Source organism: Monodelphis domestica, chromosome 8, assembly GCF_027887165.1.
Source record: "Monodelphis domestica isolate mMonDom1 chromosome 8, mMonDom1.pri, whole genome shotgun sequence".
NCBI lineage: Eukaryota > Metazoa > Chordata > Mammalia > Didelphimorphia > Didelphidae > Monodelphis > Monodelphis domestica.
In genome coordinates this window covers 132,095,581-132,123,575 of record NC_077234.1, presented here as the reverse complement: position 1 = coordinate 132,123,575, position 27,995 = coordinate 132,095,581, and the positions used below count along the sequence as shown (strand labels likewise).

The following is a 27,995-nucleotide window of genomic DNA, read 5'->3' as shown; positions in this document are numbered from 1 at the left end:
AGAGGAAGACAGAAGCTAGCTGCAGTCCAGCTTTGGCTCTCTCTCATATACTGATCCTGCTCCAGAAACGCTCTCTAAACTCCATGGATACACCATCACAATCAGTGGGAAGAACCTTTATTTTTACTAAGGAACCATCATTTTTACAATGCCAATCAAACTACCAAATAATTATTTTATAGGACTAGAAAAAAACAATTCATCTGAAGAACAAAAGGTCAAGAATATTAAAGAAGTTAATGAAAAAACAAAACAAAAAATGAAGGAAGGAGGGCCAGACCTCAAACTGTACTATACAGCACCAATCATCAAAACAATCTGGTACTGGCTAAAGAATAGAATGGCAGATCAATGGAGCAGATTAGATACACAATATACAGGGGTATATTAGCAACCTAGTGTTTGATAAACACAAAGATTCCAGCTTTTGGAATAACTCACTCTTTAACAAAAACTGCTGGGAAAATTGGAAAACAGTATGGCAGAAGTTAGATATAGACAAAGATCTCATACCCTATACCAAGAAAAGGTCAAAATGGATATATACTTAGATGTAAAGAGTGATGCCATACAGAATAGTTTACCTTATAGATCTTTGGAGAAGGGAAGAATTTATGACCAAACAAGAGATAGAGAGTAAAACGAATATAAAATGAATAATTTTGATTAAATTAAAAAGCTTTTCTACAAATAAAACCAATCTAACCAAGATTAGAAGGGAAACAACAAACTGGGAAAATTTTTATAACAAATATCTCTGATGAAGTTCTAATTTCTTAAATTTATAAAGAACTAAGTCAAATTTATAAGAATACAAGCCATTCCCCACTTGACAAATGGTCAAAGGATGTAAACAAGCAATTTTCAGATGAAGAAATCAAAGCCATCAATAATTATATGAAAAACTGTTCTAAATCACTCAATTAGAGAAATACAAATTTAAAAAATGCAGTTATCACCACCTCTATCAGATTGGCCAAAATGGTAGTAAAGGGAAGTGGTAAATGTTGGAGAGGATGTGGAAAAGTTGGGACACTAATGCATTGTTGGTGGAGTTGTGGACTAATGTAACCATTCTGGAGGGCAATTTGGAACTATACCAAAAGATCTATAAAACAGGGCACACCCTTTGATCAAGTAATACCACCACTGGGTCTGTATCCCAAAGAGATAATAAAAAAAGGGACAGGACCTACTTGTACAACAATATTTATAGAAGCTCTCTTTGTAGCAGCAAAGAAGTGGAAATGGGGTATCCATCAATTGGGGAATGACTGAACAAATTGTGGTACACATTAGTGATGGAATACTATTGTGCTTTTAAGAAGTAATAAGCAAGATGATTTCAGAAAAAAAATCTGCAAAGATCTGCATAAACTTATGCATAACGAAATAAATGGAACTGGGGGGACCATTATACACAGTAGCAGCAATACTGTATAATGATTATCTGTGAAAACTTGGCTATTCTCAGCAATGCACTGATCTGGGATAATCCTGAAAGACTTATGGGGTGGGGGGAATGCTATCTACTTCCAGAGAAAGAACTGTTGAAGTTGTCTTTCACATCAGTGTATCTTTGGTTTTTTTTTTTTTGCTTGGGGTGGGGAGAAGAGTTGGTTTTGTATGAGTGTGCTCTTACATCAATGACCAATATGGAAGTTTTTTTGCATTACAATTAAAACAATGAAAAAAATTTCTGTAGCAATAATTTCCACTATTTCCATTTTCATTATGCTTCCACACATTTAATTCCTAGTTTTCTCCCCAAAAAGCATTGAAACGAGAGATTTTTAGTTATCCTTTCCTCCTCCAAGATAATCAATTGAGGAACTTCTTTCAGTTCCTATTTATTTTCTCCTCTAAGACAGTAATTTGAGGGAGTGGCTGTTTAATTCATCTCTTCCTTAAAAGACTTGGGTTATTAACCTTTTTTGGCAGTCTGATGATGGGCTCTTTAGAAAAATATTTTTAAGTGAATAAAAATTACCTAGGATTACCAAAAAATACAGTTGAAATAATTATCTATTTTTTTTAATTTTGCATATCCCAAGTTCAGAATCCCTGCTCTCAGACAATCATTCTTCTTGATTCCCTGGAAAGGAGAGTAATCCTCTAGGCTTTTCAATATCACTTTTAGAAGGCCGACCAGTCTTCAGTTTATGAATATAACTGCCTGCCATCACCAGAAATAAAAATGTTTTATACTCCCTCCAGGTCTCTTAAAACTCTTTCTGCCTTCTATACTTCCTTTTAGAAGATCTTAACACTGATCTAGTGATGGCTGCTAGTTTTCAAAGAAGGCTAGTAACTAAATTGATGGAGATTCCTATGCTAGGCTTTTTTTCAAAAGTACAGTACTTTTTTACAACTATTGAGAATTTGCTTTCAATTTGATGGACGCTAAATTCCTGACAAAGATCCAATGCAAACAAGTTGCCTATGGCCTTCATCCATGAAAGAATCTTGAACTGAATTAACTTACTTTGTAATTAAGTCACTTTGTACCTCTTTCTTAGCTTTGGACACCATGGAAGACCAGATTTCAGATTCTCATTTCTTTCAGCAGGCTGCTATCCATGCAAATCTGGTTCTGAAATGGGGTAGTCATAGACCATATATCCATCTTATTAACTTAAGGAGGCATACTTAACAGTAGCATAGAAAAGGTATTCAGTAAAAGTGAAGCATGATGCAATTGAATGCTACTTCCATGCTACTAAGTGGACCATGATCACTCTCTTCAAGTATGAAGAAGACCAATTCTTACTTTCTGGTTTAGCTTTTATATTTAAGCCACTAGGAAGCTACAACAATGGCTGGTTCCTTAGTCCCCTGAGCCAATGAAGTATGAAGTAGTATTTCAATTTCTTTTAAGGAAAAGCTAGCCTAGCTTATATGACAGATATTGTTCCTTCTATAATCCACCTATCTTGCTTTTTTCCTCTTATTGTATATCTACCAAAAATATTCCTGGTAAAACAATGGCAGGATTACTTGCTACATATGAGGATCTCAGTCTGAATTTGCAGCTGCTACCATCAGGTTGTAGGGTTATTTCATAGGGCTTAATGTCTAACATAGCTCATGAGCCCTCACCAATGTATTTCCCATTATGTCAATCTGTAGATATGATTAGCTCTTAGCAAAAGCATTTACTAAAATGTCACAATAAGAAAACTGGAAATACTCTCCCAGTATTACATACCACATCTGTAGGAAAAGTTGAAACATATTTAGAATACAATGGTATTAAAGCACATATGCAGGGGACACACATATTCAAGGACATTGACTTCTTTGGTACTACAGGATCTCAAACTACCTTCTGTCTTTGTGGAGTCCTTTCTGTAGCTCAACTCTTAATTGCCAGGGCTAGCTCTTTCTTGAGTCTAGATGTGGCTCTCTTTTTTTGCCATCTGAGATCTTCCTTCTTACTACTTCCAACCTCAAATGACTGCCTCTGAATCTGTGTTAGTCTGGAATGTATGTTTTGAACCCTCTTGAATGGTCTCTCCAACTTCTCAGAGAGCATCTCTATCATTGCTAGATTGCACATGGAAGCAGGTAGAGAGAAAATAAGATTTGTTCCTATAGCTCTCTCACTGACTGATTTAGGCTATCCCTTTTAATGGTTACTTAAGGTGAGGCCAATCATTGTTCATCCAATAACATTCCTTCCTTCTGACTCAAAGTAATTCCATAACCATGTGCCAGGCAACAAACATTTCTTAAGTGCCTACTATATGTCAGAAACTGTGTTAAGCACTTGGAATAAAAAAAAGAAGCAAAAGATAATCCCTACCATCAAGGAGCTCACAATCTAATGGGGAAGATAATAAGCAAAAAATATGTACAAACAATTTATTATACAGAGGATAAATAGAAAGTAATTAAGGGAGGGAAAGGCACTGGAATTAGGAGAGAGATATATTGCATATGGAGGAACAAGGTGCTAGCATCTTTTTAACACCTTAAATAGCTTAAAAGTCTGTAATTACATATTTGATTATATTAACTAAACTGGAGGTAAAGAGCCTTTCCCTTTCATGAAACTGTTTTGAATTGGTCATGCATTAGGGAGCCTTCAAGGCTTTTAAGGAAGTAAATTCATTGACTATACAAGCTGCTCAAGTCAACTTCCTTATCCTCCAAAAGCCCAAGTCCTCTAGATTATTTCATAATGTCTGTAAAGGACCTTCCAGAACCTTTAGCCCACTGTTAGCTTTTCTAGAACTCTACCCTCAGTGACTGACCACAGCCCCAACCAATGTAATTTTTGAGGTATCTCATGTCATTAGACAGGTTGCTCAACAGGACACATCTTGTGATGTGAAAAATAGTCATCAAACGCAAAATATGGAAGGGTTCCTTTAGGAATTTTTTTTTAGATGAATCGATCAATCTGGCAATATGTTTGCATATATTCTCATTTTCAGTTGTGACTGAGGTTTCATGGTCCCTCCAATAGTCTCTTAGCCAAATTCATATACTAGATATGGAGAAGCTCACCCATTGTTGATGCCTTGGGTACTTTTATACCTGATATTTAAATAGGGATTTAAGATCTGCAAAATCTTTTACATAATTTTTTCATTTGAGCCTCACTATACTCTGAGAAGTAAACATTACATGTTTGAGGAAACTGAGGTTTAATATTTATAGTTCATAAATTTAGAATTGGCTGGGACCTTTCAGATCATCTAGTCCAAACTCATCAAATAGTGAAGAGGAAACAGGATTAAAGAAGTTGAAACTTGCCTGAGTTCTCAGTGTTATTAAGTGACCAAAATGGAATTTAAATTTAGATCCTTTGACTATGGATCCAACATTTTTTTGTACTGTACCACATTGTCTCCATGGTCATACAGCAAGGAACAATGAGAAACAGATTTTGAACTAAAACTTCTTGGTTCAAAAGCTCTAATGCATGGTTTCTAAGTCTATTGCTGTATTCACTAGGCTATCCATCATCTCTAAACTTTCAACTCTTTTATCACTTCTCATAGACTTGTTCAAACAAGCCAAGAACTCAACACTATCTTCATAAAAAACACACTCTCAACAATTTAAGGCAACAGTTTATTAAGCTCTGGTTTTGATCTATTTAGGCCATCCTAAAATTTTCTTATAGAGCTATATGTATCTAGTGCCATACTAAGATCTGTTTTACTACAGGCTGCCATGCTCTCAATCACACTGTGGCCCTCTGCATACTGATCCTGAAAGTTATTCATGGCAGAAAGAAAATGTCACCATATGAAACAAAGAGCTATTTGTAGTAAAGTGTCTATATGAAAAACCTTCTTGAAAGAGTTCAGTATCCCATCATCATCCACATTAAAACCTAGAGCATCTTCATATCTATCAATTCAATCAATACCAGGTCCTTGAAAATTATTTCCTTTGGTAGGTTTAAATTCATTGTCTCCTAAGGTACAGAGCTCTGCAACCAATAGGAAGGGGAACTGTTGTGAAAATCAGAATTTGGGCATGCAGTACTACTAAGAGGCATGTCTGAAGAGCATACGCTTTGGTACTATTCAACCTTAACTAGAACTACTAGGCCTTACCTTGTCATTGGCAGCCATAAAATGAACATATCTAGGGATACGATGGCAAATGTTTAATAACCAATTCCAACATACATGATACACTTTGAAATTTAATCTGCAGTTTTAACATTTTCTTCATCACTTTCTGAAGTCTAGATAATCAACAAAACAATAAATCATTTACATTTCCAAGGTGTAAAGGCTCACACTAAAAATCTAACAAATGACTTTCCTGAACAGTCTGACTCCAATATACCAATGTAGTTCAATATGTATGCAATGACTATTGGACTCAGAAGAGAATCATTCTTCTGTCAAGCTGACAGTGTATCTTACACCTGAATGTAGGATTTGTTGGAACACCAGGACAATCCCCAACCCATCCAGAGAGATTAAATGAGAAGCTCTATGTGTGAATCTTAAAACTGCTCACTCTACTTCAGAAGATTTGATTAAGCTATTCCCCATTTTCTACAATGGAGGTACTTGGTCAGGAATGTATTGAGAACTTTAAAATTACTCCACCCTGCTCAGACAGTGCCTTAGGGGAAGATAAAATTGCAAACTCCTGATTAAACAATGAAAAGTCCCCAACGCATACTTATAGTGGAGCAAAAACCCTAAGCTAAGTGGTCTATTTTTAGATCTAATACAAAGGGTGCTAAGTACCTATAAAGGTTAAATTAATCACTAAAAGGTCCAGCAACTTACAAAAGGAAAGCTTAACAAAAGAGGTGTGAAGTACTCAGAAGATATAATCTACCCAGAGAAGGTGAGAACTAAAGAGTGGTGAGAACTAAGAATGGGCAGTCCTGGGAAAAAGCCTCTACTGTGATTGGTAGATGTGAAAATTTAGGGGAGGTGACATAAGAAAAAATTTCTTTAAAAGGAGAATTCAGTTCAGTTTGGTTTTTTAGTTCAGTTTGGAAGCTGAATTGGAGGAGGTCAGGAGTTCAGAGGAGGGTCTCTGAACTCAGTTCAGGAGTTGAGGATTTCAGTGAAGGACTAGAGTTTGCTTGGGATGATCTTGTGGTGAGTGATAAAGTCTGACTAGTCTCCCTTTAAGGCCCTTTCTACTATTTCTTTCTCTCTCTCTCTCTCTTCCTTTAATTCCTTCATTTATATTAATTAAAATCTCCATAAAACCCAGCTGACTTGGGTATTTTCATATTTGGGAATTTTCCCATGGCGACCACTTATTTTTTATTTAAATCAAGACACTAAAATTTATCTTTACAGTTTGGCCAAAACCTTTACAGTTTTGGCAATTCACAGTCTTGGAAACCCACATTTTTGCGGTTACATATGCCAGTGAGAAGTTCTATGACTCCTCCACAACAGACCACTGCTATATTATCCTGTTCAGAATTGTATATGTCATACATGGGAGTTTTAGTAGTTGTGGATATAATTCAATGTTTTCTACTATATTCAATCCCATAAGATATGTACTTGGAGTCAAGAAGCATTCAAAGAAGTCTTGTTCTAATCCCAAAGATGCTACAGGATCAGAGGCACAGATTGTTAGAGCTGGCAGGATATTATAGGTTATCTATCCTCTTATTTTGAAATATGATCCCAGTGCTCTGAATATAAGGTTAAGGACAGTGAAAGTGAATAGGATAAAGATATTAGAAAATAGTATTGTTTTATTAATTTAGAGATAAGAAGTAGAGAAGCTGGTTTGAGAAAGAATTGGAGTTTCAAACAGAGCTGAGCCAGAGTGTCAGTTTCAAGTCTAATGGTTTTTCTGTGACAGTTACTTTCTCTGGGTGTGGCAGTTGGTCTTTGGCAGCTGGCAGAGTCAGACTCTCTCTCTCTGTCTCTGTCTCTATCTCTGCCTCTCTGTCTCTGTCTGTCTGTCTGTCTGTCTGTCTCTGTCTGAGGTAGAAGGAAAGAAGGAAAATACCTGAAGGAGTTTAGGCTTTTCTTTTTCCCACTTGGTGTGAACTTTAGATTACTCCACCCTACATAGTCTAACAAAAACAGGAATGTCTACACCCATACTTAAGGATTAAGTATTTTAGAGGATGGCCTATGACAGACATGTGCTAGAAAATGACAAATCAGAAACAACTGACAGACCCCTGGACTGTCCTAAGTCAAGTCTACGATATCATTGGTACATGTGAGATGCAGGAAAGTGATGTAAAACTGTCTATATATTTCACATCACTTCCTCTCTCTGGCCTCTTGGACAGCAGATGGCTGAGTGTGTTGGAATTTTGGCATGGCAGCTGCTATTGTCTGGTTTTTAGTGGTGAGTTTTCCTTGATACCATACTAGAGGAAGCCTAGTAACCTAGTTCTGTGAGGCATCTTCTCTGAGATCTCTCAGAGTTTTAGGCTGATTTTTTTCTCTTTTACCTCCCAAACACTATCCACTTAGAAGCCTCTAATCTTCTTCAGAAACCTTGTGGCAGAGAATTTTGAACTCCCCCTGGAACAGGACAGGTGGGAGAAATCCTATACCCTCTCTCTCTCTATTCTCCTTGATTTTTTTCCCTATATATATTGATTAAACCACCATATATTTCCAACTGACTTGGGTATTCTTATTTGGGATATTCCCTGGTGATCAAAAATTAAATTTAGATTAGGTTACGACCCTAAATTATCCTTACATTGTGAAAGACCACTGACTATCTCTTACTGTTTTATAGATTGTTTAACTTTGAGAAGACCAAAGAAAGACCTGGTCTTTGACTCAGACTCTTGAGTCTGCTAAGGCTCAGAGTCCTAACTTGATTCTTTTTTAAAAATTGAACTAGTTTATTTAGTCAATTTAGAACATTATTCCTTGGTTACAATAATCACATTATTTCCCTCCTTCCCCTCCACCCACCCTTCCCACAGCCCACCCGCAATTTCATTGGGTATTGCTTGTGTCCTTGATCAGAACCTATTTCTATGTTGTTGATGTTTGCACTAGGATGTTCATTTAGTCTACATCCCCAACCATGTCCCTTCAATCTATGTATTCAAGCAGTTGTTTTCCTTTGGTGTTTTTACTCCCATAGTGTTTCCTCTGAATGTGGATAGTGGTTTTTCTCGTAGATTCCGTCTAGTTGTTCAGGATCACTGCATTGCCACTAATAGAGAAGTCCATTACATTCGATTTTACCACAGTGTATCAGTCTCTGTGTACAATATTTCCTGGTTCTGCTCCTCTCACTCTGCATTAATTCCTGGAGGTTGTTCCAGTCCTCATGGAATTCCTCCACTTTATTATTCCTTTGAGCTCAATAGTATTCCATCACCAACATATACCACAATTTGTTCAGCCATTCCCCAATTGAAGGGCATCCCCATATTTTCCAATTTTAGACCACCACAAAGAGCGCAGCTATGAATATTTTTGTACATGTCTTTTTCCTTATTATCTCTTTGGGGTACAAACCCAGCAGTGCTATGGCTGGATCAAAGGGCAGACAGTCTTTTATCGCCCTTTGGGCATAGCTCCAAATTGCCCTCCAGAATGATTGGATCAATTCACAACTCCATCAGCAATGCATTAATATCCCAACTTTGCCACATCCCCTCCAGCATTCATTACTTCCTTTGCTGTCATGTTAGCCAACCTGCTAGGTGTGAGGTGGTACCTCAGATTGTTTTGATTTGCATCTCTCTGATTATAAAAGATTTAGAACACTTTCTCATGTGCTTTTTAATAGTTTTGATTTCTTTAACTGAAAATTTCCTATTCATGTCCATTGCCCATTTATCAATTGGAGAATGACTTGTTTTTTTTTTGTACAATTGGTTTAGCTCTTTATGAATTTGAGTAATTAGACCTTTGTCAGAGGTTTTTGTAATGGAGATTGTTTTCCAATTTGTTGCTTCCCTTCAAATTTTGGGTGCATTAGTTTTGTTTGTACGAAAACTTTTTAATTTGATGTAATCAAAATTATTGATTTTATATTTTGTGATTTTTTTCTAGCTCTTGCTTGGTTTTAAAGTCTTTCCTTTCCCATAGATCTGACAAGTATACTATTCTGTATTTGCCTAATTTGCTTATAGTTTGCCTCTTTGTATTCAGACCATTCACCCATTCTGAGTTTATCTTGGTGTAGGGTGTGAGATATTGAGACAAACTCCCAGTAGTTTTTATTAAATACTGGGTTTTGGTCCCCAAAACTGTGATCTTTGGGCTTATCATAGACTGTCTTGCTGACATCATTTACCCCAAGTCTATTCCACTGATCCTCCTTTCTGTCTCTTAGCCAGTACCAAATTGTTTTGATGACCACTGCTTTATAGTATAGTTTGAGATCTGGGACTGCAAGTCCTCCTTCCTTTGTATTTTTTTTTTCATGATTTCCCTGGATATCCTTGATCTTTTGTTCTTCCAAATGAACTTTGTTATGTTTTTTTCCTAATTCAGTAAAAAAGTTTTTTGGTAGTTCAATGGGTATGGCACTAAATAAGTAAATTAATTTGGGCAGGATTGTCATTTTTATTATGTTAGCTCATCCCACTCATGAGCAATCAATGTTTTTCCAATTGTTTAGATCTGGTTTTAATTGTGTGGAGAGTGTCTTGTAGTTGTGTTCATATAGTTCCTGTGTTTGTCTCAGCAGATAGCTTCCTAAGTATTTTATATTTTTTAGGATGATTTTAAATGGAATTTCTCTTTCTAACTCTTGCTGCTGAAATGGGTTAGAGATATACAGAAATGCTGTTGACTTATGTGGATTTATTTTGTATCCTGCAACTTTGCTAAAGTTGTTGATTATTTTGACTAGCTTTTTGGTTGATTCTCTAGGATTGTTTAAGTAGACCATCATGTCATCTGCAAAGAGTGATAGCTTCGTCTCTTCATTGCCCATTTTAATACCTTCAATTTCATTCTCATCTCTAATTGCTACTGCTAGTGTTTCTAGTACAATGTTAAATAATAGAGGTGATAATGGGCATCCTTGTTTCACTCCTGATCTTATTGGGAAGGCTACTAGTTTATCTCCATTGCAGATGATGTTTGTTGATGGTTTTAGATATATACTGTTTATTATTTTTAGGAAAGGCCTTTTTTTCCTATACTTTCTAGTGTTTTCAATAGGAATAGGTGTTGTATTTTATCTATAGCGACCCCCTTGGGAGTCCTATTGCATTTATCTGTGGGAATAACCTGAGGTGCAGAGAGGAGGCCAAGGAAATGGGAGAATAATAATGACTAAAAGACAAAAGTTGAAACACATGGGAAGTAACGTAAACTCCGAGGAAGCAAGAGGAATAAGAGAACAGGTGGGGAGTATCAACCCCTTGATACTCCTAGACAAGAAAGTCTGCTTTGGGGGCGACAACATCACTAGAAAAGTGGAGGGAGTCACCACTCCCTGGTGCCGAGGCACGGGGACGACCATGTTGCTACAAAAGGGGGAGTCTCGATTCCTGGTGCCTCCTATAGACAATAGAGTCTAAGCCTTAGTAAGAGGACCTGGGGGCGCCCCTGTCCCTAGTGTAGAGATACAGAGAAGCAAGATCAGCAAGAGGAGAGGAGGGTAAGGAAGAGAGAAAAAGAGGCAGTGAAGGGAGAGAGCCAGTAAAGTGAGAGTAAGAAAGGGGTTAGAAGGAGAGAGTTTTGTGCTTGTTCCCAGTATTTACTGAGGGTTTTAGGAACGTATATGACATGGGTATTTACATTGGTCAAATTGACAATGATGATATCAAAGAGGTGGGGATTAATTCAACCCTGCGGTTTGCAAATGTATGTAGTCTGAGCCGGGCAATGCCCTAATGGAACTGTGCTATGTAAATGACAGTTCTCTGACCCCACATTTTGTACTCCGAGCTGAGGCAGCGTGGCTATCCACGCCCAGCCCAAGAATTTACTCGTCCGTTGCTAGTCCCCTGGACTGTCCCTATTACACAATGAACATTAAGAGATCTGACCATGTGTCTGGTAATACAATATCAATACATTAATCATACTTCCCAGATGCCAACATGCCTGGTATGCTACATTATCAAAGGCTTTTTCTGCATCTATTGAGATAATCACGTGATTTTTGTCCATTTGCTTGTTAATATGGTCAATTATGTGGATAGTTTTCCTAATATTGAACCATCCTTATATTCCTGGTATGAATCCTACCTGGTCATAGTGAATAACCCTTGTGATGACTTGTTGGAGTCTTTCTACTATTATCTTGTTTAGGATTTTTGCATCTATATTCATTAAGGAGATTGGTCTATAGTTTTCTTTCTCTGTTTTTGACCTGCCTATCTTTGGTATCAGTACCATATTTGTGTCATAAAATTAATTTGGAGGAACTCCTTCTTATCTTATTCTGTCAAATAGTTTGTATAATATTGTGATTAGTTGTTCTTTGACTGTTTGATAGAATTCATTTGTTAATTCATATGGTCCTGGGGGTTTTTTCTTAGGGAGTGCTTTGATGGCTTGTTCAATTTCTTTTTCTGATATGAGGTTGTTTAGGTATTCTATTTCTTCCTCTGTTAGTCTAGGCAATTTATATCTTTGTAAGTATTCATCCATATCACCTAGATTGCCATATTTGTTGCCATAACATTGGGCATAATAGTTTTTAATGATTGCTTTAATTTCCTCTTCATTAGAGGTGAGGTCTCCCTTTTCATCTTGGATACTGTCAATTTGGTTTTCTTCTTTCTTTTTTTTTTTAATTAGACTGACCAGTACTTTGTCTATTTTATTTGTTTTTTCAAAGTACCAGCTTCTAGTCTTATTTATTAAATCAATAGTGCTTTGACTTTCAATTTTATTAGTTTTTCCTTTGATTTTTAGGATCTCTAATTTAGTCTTCATCTGAGGATTTTTAATTTGTTCACTTTCTGGTTTTTTAATTTGCATGCCCAATTCATTGACTTCTGCCCTCTCTAATTTGTTAATATATGAACTCAAGGATATAAGTTTCCCCCTGAGTGCTGCTTTGGCTGCATCCCATAGGTTTTTAAAGGATGTCTCATCATTGTCATTTTCTTCAATGAAATTATTAATTGTTTCTATGATTTGTTCTTTAACTAGCTGGTTTTGGAGAATCATATTGTTTAATTTCCAACTAATTTTTGATTGACCTCTCCATGTGTCCTTACTAATTATTATTTTCATTGCATTGTGATCTGAGAAAGTTGCATTTATTATTTCTGCTCTTTTGCACTTGTTTGCAATGTTTTTATGTCCTAATACGTGGTCAATTTTTGTGAATGTACCATGTGCTGCTGAAAAGAAGGTGTATTCCTTTTTGTCCCTGTTTATTTTACTCCACATATCTACTAACTCTAATTTTTATAAGATTTCATTCACTTCTCTTACCTCTTTCTTTTTTATTTTTTGTTTTGATTTATCTAGTTCTGATAGAGGAAGGTTCAGGTTTCCCACTTGTATAGTTTTTCTATCTATTTCATCCTTGAGCTCCCCTAGTTTCTCCTTTAGAAGTTTGGATGCTATGCCATTTTGTGCATACATATTGAGTACTGATATTTCCTCATTGTCTATACTTCCTTTTTTAAGGATGTAATTGCCTTCCCTGTCTCTTTTAACTAGATTAATTTTACTTTGGCTTTGTCAGATATCGTGATTGCTACTCCTGCCTTCTTTTTGTCAGTTGATGCCCAATAGATTTGGCTCCATCCTCTTGTTTTTACCCTATGTGTATCTACCTTCCTCATGTGTATTTCTTGTAGGCAGCATATGTTAGGGTTTTGGATTATAATCCACTCTGCTATCCGCTTGTGTTTTATGGGTGAGTTCATTCCATTCACATTCAGAGTTATGATTATGATTATGAAATACACATATTTTGTAAATATGTGTATTTCCCACCATTTTTATTTCTACTCCTGTCCTGCCTTTTGTTCTTTCACTATTTCCTTCTACACTAATGTTTGTTTTTAGTCAATCCCCCTAGTTCCCACGCTTATTTTACTTCCCTTTCTACTCCCCTCCCTTCTTATCCCCCACTTATTTGCTTTGCAGTCTTTCTAAAAATAACCCCCTACCCTCTCCCTCCCTTGTACTGCTTCTCTCCCCACCAGTCCATTTGTTATCGTTCTACTCCCCTATAAGGCACAAATCTATTCTCTACCCCAATGGATTGGGTTGTTCTTCCCTTTGTGGGTCAATTTCAATGCACGTAAGAGTTGAGTGTTCCCTATCTCCAACCTCTTTACCCTTCCAGTGTATTGATGTTCTCCCTCCTCCTGCCATGAGCTTCTTTGTGACCTCATTTTTTTTACCTCCTTTTGTTTCTTTTCCCATTTCTTTTAGTATTAACCTCTTTTTTAGATATATATATATATACACATATATATACTTGTATATGTATTTATGCATATATATGCCTATATACCTATTTATGTATTGTGATTTCATCCTATAGATTTTGTCATTGTTCCCTCTAAGTGTAATTCTTCTAGCTGCCCAGTTGAAAATAACAATTTTTAAGAGTTACCAATGACCTCTTTTCTTATATATATGATATGTAAAATGATATGCATATCATTTTAACTTATTGAGTCTCTTAAAAAAGTGTTTTTTTTTTGTTGGTTTGGTTTGTTTTCTTTTTCTTCCTCCTCCCCCCCCCCCTTTTAAATTGCCTTTTGATGATTCTCTTGAGTTCACTGCTTGGGCATCAGATTATCTGTTCAGGTCTGGTCTTTTCTTTACAAATTCTTGGAATTCTTCTCTTATGTTGAATGATCATACTTTCCCCTGTAAGAATATAGTCAGTTTTGCTGAGGAGTTGATTCTTGGTTGTAGACCTAGCTCCCTTGCTTTCCAGAATATCATATTCCATGCCTTTCGGTCATTGAGTGTGGATGCAACCATATCCTGCATTATCCTCACTGTGGTTCCATGGTATCTGAATGATTTCTTCTTGGCAGCTTGTAATATCTTTTCTTTGGTCTGATAGTTCTTGAATTTGGTTATAACATTCCTGGGTGTTGTCAGTTGGGGATTGAATACAAGAGGTGATCTGTGGATTCTTTAAATCTCCACTTTTCCCTCTTGTTCTAGAATAGCAGGTAGTTTTCTTGAATAATTTCCTGTGGTATTATGTCCAGGCTTTTTTTTGTCATGGTCTTTTTGTAGACCAATGATTCTTAAATTGTCTCTCCTCAAACGATTTTCTAAATCTTCTGTTTTGTGAATGAGATGCTTCATATTTTCTTCAATTTTTTCATTCTTTTGGTTTTGTTTTCTAGTGTCCTGCTGCCTTGTGAGGTCACTTAATTCTAGTTGTTGTATTCTGGTTCTTAAAGACCGGATTTCATCCCTGGCTTTTTGGTCATCCTTCTCCTTCTGGTCTGATTTTCTTTGGAGGTCATTTTTCATTCTCTTTACCTCATCTCTCATCTCCTTTGCCTCCTCTTTCATCTTCTTTACCTCATCTTTTATCTTCTTTGCCTCATTTTTCATATCCTTTGCCTCATTTTCAAGCTGGTTGATTTTTGCTTTCAGGACACTATTTTCTGTTTCTAGATGGCTTATCTTAGTTTTAAAATTCTTTTCCCAATTGTCTTCAGCCTCTTTTAATTGTGTTTTGAATTGCATTTTGAGTTCTTCCAAAGCCTGTATCCAATTCACTGGGATTTCTGTTTTATTACTTGCCTCCTCCTATGTATTGTTTGTTCTTGGTTCATTGCCTGTGCAGAAGCTGTCAATTGTAATTTCTTTCTTCTTTTTCTGTTGTTTACTCATATTTACCCCTTCGTTGCTCCCCGTATTTGTCTGTGCTCTTGCTCCTCTCATTTTTTTGGTTTTAGGGCTTTCTGTCAGTCTTCCCTCTTGGAGCTTTGTCAGATTTCTCAGTGCAGTTTCTGGGGGAGTAGTGTTGGAGTTTGAGCTTCCCTGTCCTCTGGAGGCTTTTTATTGGATTAAAGTCCAGCCATCAGTGAGGGAGCGGTATTGGAGCTCGGACTTCCCTGAGCTTTGAAGATTTTTGATGGGATTAAGTTCACCTGGGTTGGGCTGGATGTGCTCTGAGGCCAAAACCTCCTGGAAGGCTCTTCGTTCCCTCTCCATCTGCTTCCCTGCTGCCTATGTTTGATGCTCTGAGCCTGGCACAGCCCTGCTTGCAAGGTACACCCTCTAGATCAGCACCTTTGCTGGCCCAGAGGTTCTCACTGCTGCTGGAGTCTTTGTGCCCTGGGTGGGGGGGCAGGGGTCTTGGCTTCCCTGAGCTCTGAAGACTTTTGATGGGATTAAGTTCAGCTGGGTAGGGTTGGATATGCTCTGAGGCTAAAACCTCCTGGAAGGCTAGAGCAATATGGACAGTGTCAGCCCTCCTGTCCAGGCTGCCATCTCTTTGCTCCCTCTCCAGCTGTTTCCCAGCCACCTGTGTTCGACGCTCTGAACCTAACACAGCCCTGCCCAAGGTACACCCTCCAGACCAGTGCCTTTGCCAACCCAGAGGTTCCCGTTGCCGCTGGAAGCTTTGCACTCTGGGGGGGAGGGGGAAGGGGTCCTGGGACCTTCCCTCTGCCTTCCCCCTAAGCCCGAGAATTCTCGAATTTCAGCTTTTGGGGGGCATACCTTTTGAGTTGAGTCCAGCAGAAGGGTTACCCTGCTCTGTCTTGTTAGGTGTGATTTTTAGTCCCCTAGGAGCATTTAGTTTGTTATTGGTAAGGAAGGGTTTTCAAAGGTCTGAGATATTGCTGCTCCTAAGCTGCCATCTTGACTCTGCTTCCTCCCTAACTTGATTCTTGTTGAGACTCAACCAGCTAGCCTTTGTTATTTTTATAACTCAGAGGCAAATTAAAATTATAAGGATAATATTGTTTGTTTATTTAGATTAGTAAAAATTTGGGTTAGTCAGATCAGTAAGGATTAGTGTAGCCTGTGAAAATAAGAGAAGTGGTTTCTTGCGGAACCAGGGAGTTTTATTTGGGTTGAATTAGAATCCCTTAGAGTTAGAAATCCTTTTATCCTTATATATTTCAATAAATATTTTATTTTTTTTATACCCAGAGTCTCTTTAGTGTCCTTGAGCCTGGCTCTGAAGAGAAGCTGATTTATGAGCTTCACTTCACTCACATAAACAGAAGATACTTTGTTAGCACAACAAGCAGAGTATCAAAATGAGTTTATAACCCATAATCAATTCATTGCCTATTAGTTTTACAGTTAGCCTTTTATTTTTATAATAGGCCAGGGGCAGCTAGGTAGCACAGTGGATAGAGCACCAAGTCTGAAGTTGGGAGGACCTGGGTTCAAATATGAACTCAAACATTTCCTAACTTTGTGACCCAGAGTAAGACACTTAAGCCCTTCTGTCTGGTCCTTACTCTTCTGTCCTACAGGTATTACTAAGACAGAAAGTAAGGGTTGAAAAAAAAAGAAATAGGCCTTCAATTTCATTGGTGTGAGGAACTTAGAACATGCCTAATACAAGTACAGGTCAACATCTACTCCATCTTGGCAATTTATAGTGTTTTGTAAGAGCAGCATGCAAAGGTTTACAGTTACCTAGTACTGAGAGGTTAAACCATTTGCCCAGTATCATAGAATCAGAATCTGAACCCAGGTATTTCTGGCTTCAGGTTCAGCTCTTTACTACAGTATGCCCTACATATAATAGGTGCTTAATAAATTTCTGTTGAATTGAATCAGAGCTCAGAGAGGTCAAGAGAAATTTAAAAAGTTACACAGCTGGTAACGGCAGAGTTGGGGCTTGAATTCAGGCCTTCAAACTCTAAATATAATGATCAATTTTCTTTTCTCCTGGATGATCATAACACTGGATTTTTTTCATGCAACTGTTCCTATCCCTATGGTGTTGTGCTATTCTAGTGCTAGTAGCATATATCTTTTAAAATTTTAAAATTTTTATTGTTAAGCAAACCCAGTTCCATATTGGTCATTGTCGTAAGAGCAAATTCATACAGAACCCAAACCCCAAAATAAAACCGTAAATACATTGATGTGAAAGATGACTCCAACAATTCTTTCTCTGGAGGCAGAGAGCATTTCAGGATTGTCCCAGACCTTTGCATTGCACTGCATAGCCAAATTATCATAGTTAATCATTATACAATATTGCTGTTATTGTGTACAATGTTCTCCCAGTTCTGATTATTTTGCTTTGCATTGATTGCTACAGGTATTTCTAGCTTTTTCTGAAATCATTTTGGTACCATATATCTTGACCAAGATGGAATATATTTTCTTTCCACTCTAGTCCATCCTCCTCCCAGTTATCAAAGTAATATATCCAAAGCGCATGTCTGATCATGTCACTACCCCATCCCACCTTCATTCAATAAACTCTAAGGGATCCCAGTTGCCTCTAGGATAAAAGATTAAACCCTGTTTGGTTCCAAGCCTGCCCTCTTCCCCTACCTTTCCAGTCTTCTTACACCTTATAACCCCCCCTCCCCCCAAAACAACCAAAAAATCCAAGTGATCCAATGACCGTGACCTTCTTGCTAGTCCTTAAACAAGATACTTCATCTTCCAACTGATGGGGTAGTAATAGGAACAGAGGGACCCTCATGCTCTGAAATCTTGTATTTCTCACTAATTAGCATTAGTTCAACATAAACTGCAGTATTAGCTATGCATAAATTGCAAGCATTAATCATTAGTACTGGTTCAGTAATATACTATATTGGGCCATCAGCTTTAGGTGTAATCTGTTTTTATTGATTACTCATATTGTTCTTTACCTTAGTTCTGAACTGTGAGGACTGTACTGTATCTCCCTCTACATATCCCCATTCTAGAAGGGCAGCAAGACCTCTCCCACATTGGCAAACCATGACAAGGTGGACAATGGGGAAACACAGGACACGCAAACTAAGGACTCTGGCACTCCAGAAGAATACCTCAAATCTGCCCACATACTCCATATTCCTTACCAGCCAACCCCCAAACTACACTTCCAACTGAATTTGGTAGCAACCATTTTCCAGGGTTTTGGGGAAAGGTGAAGACTTCCCTGAACCAGGAGAGGACCTAGACCCTAATAAATACGCCAATCCTGATTCACACCAGGGGCTGTTAATACACAGATGGGGGTTGTGATTCCACAGACTCCACACCTGGGGCTGCTACTCGGTTACTTATTGGGCTATTTCATCAGCCCCGGGTTATGAAGCTGCTTTTCCAACAGCTCCATCAGCTGTAAGGCTACCTGATTAGTCCCCAGGCTATTCAAGCAGCTATTAGGCTATTATACCACAATAAACCTCTTCAAATAAAATTCTATTTCTTTTTGTCTGGATTGAACGGAGTTTGAGCCTCCCATTCTTGGGGTGAGACCCTGCTACAAACTTGGGTGTGTTCTAGTCTTCTTACAACCCTCCCCGCCCCCACAAAAAATCTCTGTGATTCAAAGGCCCTGACCACCTTGCTCTTCCTCCAACTAGACACCTCATGTTCCAAATGTATTCACAGTGCCTGAGCACCTAGGGCATTTACTAATTGCTTCTTGCTTTGACCCACTTACCCCTATTCCCATCCCCACGCCCCCGCCTCCATCTCCACACAATTTCTATGAAAAAAAATTTTTTTAATGGGGACCAGAGCCATCCCCGGTAATTTTTGGACCACTTCTTCGCCTTTCCCTTAGTGGCCTCCAGGGGCTGCGGGCCGGTCCTGGGGAAAAAGGTTGCCCTTTCCGGCCGCGAGGTGACGCTGCCGAGCTCCGCTGGACAGTCACTGTCTGACCGCTGCCGCCGAGGTGACTGCTTCGCTGGCATCATGGCCCCGCGGAAGGTTGCCCTAGTCCTGGCCGGCTGCGGCGTGTTCGATGGAAGCGAATTGCACGAAGCCTCGGCCGTGATGGTTCATCTCAGCCGCAGCGGGGCGGAGGTCAGGGTCGGGCCGGGCTCCGAGGAGGGAAGAGGGAAGGAAGGGGACCGACCGAACGCGTGGTCTGGGTCTCCTTGACCTAGAGAACGCACACTACCCGGCAGCTGCAGTGGGGTTTGAGTCTAGAGCCCGGGAGAGAAAAGGAAGCCCTAATCGTGGCCAACCCGCAAATGTCGGCCTGGGCTGAAATTAGAAAAGGCAGGACCTTTTTTTAGCAGGCCTAACTTCCTTCCTTTCTCTTTCTCTCTATTTGCCTGCGATAGTTTTTTTTTAAAATTTTCAATCAACATGGCTCTTGCTCTCTTGTCTTGCTCCAGCCGAATCACCAGCCAAAGGAATGAGGTGCAAATGGAGACTTCCCCAAAGAAAGAGACATAATCTAGGCAAAGCTAGGGCAAGAAAGCGGGCTGCATTTCCGAGTGACCACTTTAAGGAACTCCCTCTTCTAGACTATCTTCCCTTCCTTAGTGTCTCCCCGTTCCGTCCCTACATTCACCTCTTTTAAGATGGTTGCTTGGCTTTGTCCAGGATTACCTTGTTTCTGTTTTAATTATGCACTTGTTTCTGGCTTTGAAACTTTGTTTTTGCTTCTTGAGACAGTCGATTTCTAACTTGTTATACTGTCTGTGACCAGATGGGTAAAATGCAATCTAGGCTTTATTTAAAAAAACAACAACAATCTAGCAGAAAAGGCATTTTACACAGTCGTAGCTTTTAAAAAAGAATTGTCAGAGACCTTAGAGATCATTTAGGCTTAATACTCATTTTAAATGGGAGGAAGACAAAGTCCCAACAGGTAAATGACATCCCAGATTACATAGCTAGTTAGTGGTATAACCAAAATTAGAACCTAGGGTCCCCAGCTATACTTTAGCAAAGCATGATGCTTCCTCAATGCCATTAAATCTTAAACTAAATGGAGAAAATTTTTGGAACCCAACAGAATAGATACTAGTAATGATGAAATAAAGCTTTTAAGGGCAAAGATATGTGTGCAGAATCATTGTTAAGTAACCTATCCGTTCTATAGGTCTATAAGTTGTTGCTATTGGGTTTTGTTTCCCTGCAAATTTTTTTTAATTTTTGTGCCAGAAAGTGTGCGTGTGTATGTTCTGTGGGAAGCAATGAATCCACATATATATTAGAATTTTACATATATATGTATATATATATATATATATATATAAAACAAAGATACGGAAGAATTTGTTTTTATTAATAAAAATATAAAAAAGAGATGATTTGTTTAAGCCTAATACTAAGTGATCTATTTAACTACAATTTCATATTTTAGTAACAGATTACTTAATATATGTAGTCTCTACAATTTACGTGCTAGGAATTAGTAAACCAAAATTTAATGGGAATTGTAGGATTTATAAATTAATAAAGTGAATATTGATTTTTTTTTCTGTAAGCCTTCCATTTGCTCTTTTTATTTTATTTTATTAGCCATTTAGACTCCTCTTTTGGAAAAAAATACAGGGAGTACCCTATGACCATGAATTCAAGGAACAACTGTATGCTTTTGGTGCATTTAAAGAGAATGGCTAAGAATTCCATATGTTTTATTCCTTGTAATTGTATCTATAAAATCATTCTCATGTTGAAGACTGAATGAAATATCAAAATTCCAAATTAGAATCATCTTCAGTAATAATAGCATTATGAAGAATACCACTAACATTTTCTTTTCTGCGGTAACTTCCATCTTCCAAATATGTCTCTTATTTAAAACTTACCCAATTTTCAGTTACTTGTTTGACTTTCCTGGATGAAGAGGGTTTATTTGTTGAGTATCTCCCCCAAGAGACACTTGCAGTTTCTCTGGATTCTTAATGTGTCTGATTATGCTCTGAAAGCCCATATTGTTGTAGCATGGCTTTCTGACTTGAGTCCTATTATCAACTTTGTAAGATTAAAAAAGAAAATGCAGAGATGCAATAGTACCATTTATTTTTCATTTCTGTTTTTGAAGGTAAAAATATTTGCTCCTAACATGGAACAGATGCATGTAGTTAATCACTTGTTAGGCAACCCAACAGAAGAGAAGAGAAATGTTTTAGTGGAAAGTGCCAGGATTGCACGAGGTAATATTCAAGATTTGGCAGACCTGAAGGTCAGTGAGTTTGATGCGGTTATTTTTCCTGGTAAGTTGGCCTACAATCTCTTATTCTATTCGTTTTAATATATATTGTTTAGAGGGAAAAACACACCTACTAGAAAATATGGTGTATTGGAAAAAGTACTGATTTGGGATTTAAAATTTGGCTCAAGCATTAGTGTGCTGGCTAAGACAATGAATTGGCTTGTGTCCTCATTAATTGAATGAGGGTTGGATTTATGGGTCCTAAGGTCAGACAATTTTAGGATTAAAAGTTTGAGGGCACTTTTAAGGTGATCTAATGCAACTTCCTAATTTTACAAGTGAGGAAACTAAGGACTGGAGGAACTGGAAGGTGTCTTCCAGCTTTAGCTCTGTGATTCTATGATCCTACACTTCAAGAATGAAAGGCTTGCTGAAGGTCACCTAGGTAATTAACAGAAGAGCTGGGAGCCCATCTCTGGTTTACACCCAGTGTTCTTTCTCTTCCATCATGGGCCTTTCACTTCCAGGGCTAAAAACTGTGAAGCTATCTCACAAAGTAAAATATGTAGCTTGTATTGGTAGTAATTACTTGATACTGTTTAAAAACTATAGTCTTTTGTGAAAAAGAATGCATTCACCTCCAGAGAAAGAATTGCTGGAATAGGAATGCAGATGAAAACATATGATTTTTCATTTGTTTATTTGGGTATATGTTTTGGGATTTTTGTTTTATTAGATTATTAGCTTACAAAATTGAGCAATATGGAAATACATTTTGCATTATGATACAAGTATAACGCAGATTGAATTGTTTGTCAGCCCTGGGGTGGGGGAGGGAAGAAGAGAGGGAGACAATTTGAATCATACAACTTTGGAAAACTTATGTGGAAATTTGGTATTACATGTAATTGGTAATAAATTTAAAAAGTATAGTCTCAGTGAAATTGACTTGGTCTACCTTAAACTGTTTTGCTCTGCTTTGAATTATTGCAATACCCTGCTTATTGGTCTCCCTGCTGTTGGTCTCCTCTGCCTCCAGACCTCACTCCATACAGCTGTCAAAAGTGTTCCTTCTAGCCATGTTTTTCAGTTTTCATTGACTTCCCTATTGCCTCTAAGATGACATTTTTTCTACTTTTTCTGCTTGGATTTTTAAGACCCTTCTCAATCTGGCTTAAGGCTTACTTGCCATTACTTTTCTTCATACATTCTACCTTCTAGCCAAATGTGCTGTTTCTTAAACTTTGCATTTTCTCCTACCTCTGGAAGAGGCAGTATCACATGCCTCTTCTTCTTCCTCTTCTGATCCTTAACATCCTTTAAGGACTCCCTATGAGAAAGAAGCTTCTCCTGATTTCTGTAGTTACTAATGTTCTCTTTTGCCTGAAATTTTGATAGATTATCTGCTAACTGATGTGGAAGCTCTTTGGTATTTTTTCTTTTGTCTTTGTATCCCCAGTACCTTGCACATAATGGACTCTTAATAAATGCTTGCTAGGTTATAGTGGTTTGAATACTGAAAACAGCAATTTATATATTTGATTTCATTCCCACTTTGTAGTATGGCATACTTTTTTCATTATGAAAGTTAATTATTTGGGGAATTTTGGAACATTCTTTTGAAGTGCTGGTATATTCTAATGTATTCGAAAGTCATCATCTGGGATCATGGTTATGGGCAATATCAGTATATTTATTTTTTAGATTGCAATTGATTTTGCAGGATTATATACAAGATAAACTGGCAAAGTAGGTCATTCTTATCCCATTGTAGCAACCAGGATTATTCCATTATAACTTTGCTACAATGATTGGACTTGAGGATTGATGCTACACTTGGTATTTAATATTTTTAGGTATTTTGAACCTTAGAGAACCACTTTTCAAGTGACCCTAATTACTTAAATAGGCTAAATGGTTTTACTTTTACTGTTAAGAGAAGATATTTCTTTGATAAATTTGATTTATTCGGGCACTCTTTGATCTGCTATTTTTACTTTGGGCTTTTGGAAACTCTTTACTTTGTGGAGGCACTCTGGAGTTCTTAGAGGTCTTATCACCAGAGTGCAAATTCTCACAAACCCTATTAAGCTGAAAACAAATCCATAATGGATTGTGGATTGAGTCCTTGAGACCTGCCCAGCTATGTTTTCAGATATTTGGCCTCTAGATGATGAATTTATTTGGCTCTAGCAACTTGTGAAAACTGTCCTCAAAGATACAGCTGTAGTCATGTTGTAAAAGAAAACACAGACCAAAAAAATAATAAAGTAAAACGTAGTATGCTTCCATATGCCTTCAAACTCCATCAGTTTTTTCTCTGCAGGGAGATAGAATTTTTCATCATGAATACTGCAGAATTGTCTTGAACCTGTTCTGCTGAGAACAGCGAAGTCATTCACAGTTGATCATCAGACAACGTTGCTGTTGCTGTGTACAGTATTTTCCTGGTTTTGCTCACTTTATTTTGTATCAGTTTCTGCAAGTCTTTCAGGTTTTTCTGAAAATATCCTGCTCATCCTCATCATATTATAATCTTTAAAAGAAAAGTAATCTATTTCTAATAGACAACAGCAGAGTTATATACAGTCCTCTTTTTTTTCTTCTCTTTTACTGCATACATGGAAATACTCATGTTATTTGTTGTTCAGTTCCAAATAAAAATAAATACATTTTTACAAAAAGAATTAACTTTATATTTATAAAAGACTTCTTGTTTCCTATTTTGAAAGTGTAGTACTGGTAAAGGATAAAATAATTAGGTTGCTTTTGTCAACTTTTGTTGTCTGCTTTATATACTGGCAGTCTGACCTGTAAGCCAGATTTTTTGTCTTGTACCTAGATTGGATTTTAGTTGTTATGGAAGCTTGATTATACAGTTAATAACTTTTTTTTTTCTATTTTGTTCTATCACTGAGTCAGTTCCTTTTGGGCAGAAATGTTCCTTTGTGTTTATATATGTCAACTGGTTACTGTTAGTATCTTTTTATATTTGTTTTCCCTTTATCCATGTATTCAGAAGATATTAACAAATCCAGGTTGCTCTGCTACCTTTTTTTCCTAGATGTTTTTTAACCAAAGTTAATCTGTTATATCAATTTAAATTTTCTACAGTTAATGTGATAAACTAACTTCTCAGTTCCACATACTTAGTACTGCAAAATATTCCATAGATGCTTGTTCTTAATTGCTTTAAATGGTCCTGGTACTTCTCATTATACCCAAAGGTGGATTTGGTGTAGCCAAGAACCTCTGTTCCTGGGCTGTGGATGGAAAGGACTGTACTGTCAATAATATTGTCAAGGCTACTCTGCAGGCCTTCCATAGTGCTAAGAAGCCTATTGGGTTGTGCTGTATATCCCCTGTGCTGGCAGCCAAAGTCTTCCCTGGTTGTGAAGTCACAGTTGGCCATGATAAAAATGTGGATGGAAGGTAAGAAAAATGACTAAAAGTTTACTTGCGGGTGAGCGGGCCATGTTTTGTGCTTTCTTATTTCTCTTTCTCCAGTGAGTATAAAAGGGACCTTTTTGTTATAATGCCAAAGTGTTTTCCATAATAGTACTATCAGGTGGCCGTGGAAATGTGGAATGAGATGCAATTTATGTGCTGCCCCACCCCTCCGCCTGCCAGGAGGCCTTCCTTACTTCCCCCAGTTGTTAGTGTCTTCAACTTCTTGAAGTTACTTTTCCTGTACTTGTCTATATACATGTGGTAGCATCCCATGAGAACGTAAGCTTCTTGAGGGCAGGAACTATTTTGCCTTTGTCATTGTATCTCTGCTGCTTAGCGTAATGTCTTGTGTTTAGTCAGTGCTTAACAAGCTTAACAAGTCTGTCTTTTCAGTATCTCAGACTCAACATATTGAAAACACAACTTGTCTTTTTCTGTTTAATCCATCCCTCCTGTTCAAGGTACCACCATTCTTCAAGGCACTTTGAGCCATCGTTGATTCTTTATTCTCACTTATATACTATATTAAATTGGTTGTCAAGTTGGAGCCATTCTGTCTTTATAGTACCTTTTATATTTTCCTTCCTATTGACTCACACAGCCTTTCCCCAGGTTCAGGCCCTCCTCATCTCTTCCGTGGACACTTGCCTTAGCCCCCCTAATTCATCTTCCTGGGTCTAGCCTTTCCCTTGTCCAATCCATCTTTCATACAGCTGCCAAACTAATATTCCTTAATATGGAAAGAGGTATCAAGTGATAACACATGTATAACTCAGTGAAATTGCTTGTCAACTCCAAGAATGGGGAGGGATGAGCAGACAGAGAAAATGAATCATGTAACTATGGAAAAATATTTAAAAATAAATAAAATGAAAAACAAACAAGCAAAAAGATTAATATTCCTAAAGTACAGGTCTGACCAGGCCCCTCCTGTGCTCAAGAAGTTTCCATGGCTTCCTATTACCTCTAGGATAGAAAAGACCTTTCAGCTTGGCATTTAAAGCCCTTCAAATCTGGCTGCCTATCTTTTCGGAGTGATTACACATTCCTCCTCCCTCATATACTCTTTGTTCCAGCTGTACTGGTGTACTTAATATTCAGCACATGTGCCATCCCATCTCCCATCTCTGTGCTTTTGCATAGGCTGCCCCATGTCCCTGGACTGCCCTCTCTTCTCACTCCCCCCCTTGGAACCAAAGGCTTCCCTCAAGACTCAATTTACGTGCTGGATGCTACAAAAAACCTTGACTGATTTTTCCAGTTTTTAGTTTCTCCAAAAAAATTACTTTGTATATAGGTTGACTTTACTTAGCAGTGTTTTCATTGTGACCTTCCAGTAGGACCCAAACTTCTTGAGGGCAAGAATTTGTTCCATTTTGTCTTTTACCAGTTGGTAGCACAGTGCCTGAAACAGAGAAGACAAATAAGGGCTTGTTCAGTTGAATGAAATTGTTTTGGAGTAGCAAGGATAGTAGCCTTGAATGAGATCAGAGATACAGTGTTCCCTCTCCCCTCCTCAACTACAAGAGAAATGTGTTCATTCCAACTGTTTGGTTATATTATGTTGCTGAGTTACATGAACCAAATAACACTTTCCATAATGATTTGCCATAGGATTTCATACTTTTAACTCTTTCTGTCATCTTAGTGGATGCTTAGTTTTCACCATCAAATTGAAACATTTTATCTTTTCAATGTAGGAATGAGTGTTGTCTTCAGAGAGCTGGCTGTGATTTTTTAAAATTCAAATATTATTTTATTTATTTATTTTCAGAATTCATTTATTTAATTATTTAATTTGGAGTATTTTTCCATGGTTGCATGAATCATGCTCTTTCCCTCCCCTCCGTTGGCTTTGATCCTTTTTTTGTTTATGTTTTTGTTTGCCCTTAACTTCTGCCTTAGAATTCCAGGTTAAAAGAGTGGTAAAGGTTAGGCAATGGGGCTTAAGTGACTTGCATGAGTCACACAGCCAGGAAGTGTCTAAGGTTAAATTTGAACTCAGGGCCTCTCATCAGCAGGCCTGGCTCTCTATCCACCGTGCTGCCCCTGGCTTTGGTCTTAAATGCTGCTGCTCATGACTGAGGCCAGTGGGATCTAACCAGATCTTCCCCACTGCCACACAAACTGTGTGCTTTATCTTTCTATCACATCTCTCTTTCTTCCCATAGGTTTCCCGATGCTGAAACAGCCACTGCTATACAAGAACTTGGATGCAAGCATATTTGTAAGAATGTGGGTGAATCCCATGTGGATTCTACCAACAAAATCGTCACTACTTGTGCTTTCATGTGCAAGGCTCCTCTGCATGAAATTTTTGATGGAATTGGAACAATGGTGGGCGAAGTCTTAAAGCTGGCTTGATTTGTCACTCTGATTCTTGTTCAGCATCACTTTAGTATAAGAGCAATGGTTTAAATATGACATTTTGTTTTCCTGGATCACTCCAATAAAAGATTCGATTGTAGCCAAGTGGATTCTGTGTCGCATTTATTAAACCAGTTTAAACATTATTTTTACCCCAAATATTATTAAGCAACACTCATTACTTCATTGAGAAATGCAGTGTAAAAGACAAGCAAATTATCATTCTTAGTCTGTTTTGTGTGTTTTGACAAAAAGAAGTCATCGTATTAATTCTACCTTTCAAGCAGATGGATAGCAGAATGTTCCAAAGCCTTTGCCCTGAACTTCCAGGTTGGATCTTTCACAGATGCCACTTGTTACTGGGGTAGGTAAGGTAGCTTTGGCTTTGAAAAATGTGTTGTATAATTAAAAACAAAAAAAAAACCCTTAACTTCTGTCTTAGAATCAGTACGAAGGATCAGTTCCAAGGCTAGTGAAATAGAGAGGTAAACTGACTGGAAACTTTTTCTTTTTGCAATGACTGCTGTCCTCTGGCTTGTGACTAGAGAGCTGCTACAGGAACCTGCAACTGCTTATCTGGTAACTAGGTTTCTGGGAAACAGGTTTTGTGTATGTTCTGACCATGTTCAAAATTTTAATTTCTTCAATTTCCTTCTGTTTCAAATCCTTTTCAGTCCTCTCTAACTTATCTTTCAGGTCTTGAACTTCCTTACTCTGATCTGAATTGTTTTCATATAGGT

General features: G+C 37.7%; 1 protein-coding gene across 2 annotated transcripts in view; it reads left to right on the top strand.

Annotated features, from left to right (window-relative positions):
• The window catches only part of FBXL3 (F-box and leucine rich repeat protein 3), an 86,151-nt gene extending 58,791 nt beyond the window's left edge, over positions 1 to 27,360 (top strand). The window contains exons 1-4 of one of the 2 annotated variants that reach the window (XM_007501470.2): positions 19,141 to 19,349; positions 21,328 to 21,499; positions 24,666 to 24,870; positions 27,060 to 27,360. In XM_007501470.2, the coding sequence (XP_007501532.1) occupies positions 19,239 to 19,349; positions 21,328 to 21,499; positions 24,666 to 24,870; positions 27,060 to 27,252 (681 nt within the window). In that variant the 5' untranslated portion in view covers positions 19,141 to 19,238 and the 3' untranslated portion in view covers positions 27,253 to 27,360. Of the gene's footprint in view, positions 1 to 19,140; positions 19,350 to 21,327; positions 21,500 to 24,665; positions 24,871 to 27,059 lie in introns of those variants that run through there. The other variant, XM_056807231.1, reaches the window with a different exon arrangement.
• Positions 27,361 to 27,995: the final 635 nt, after the last annotated feature.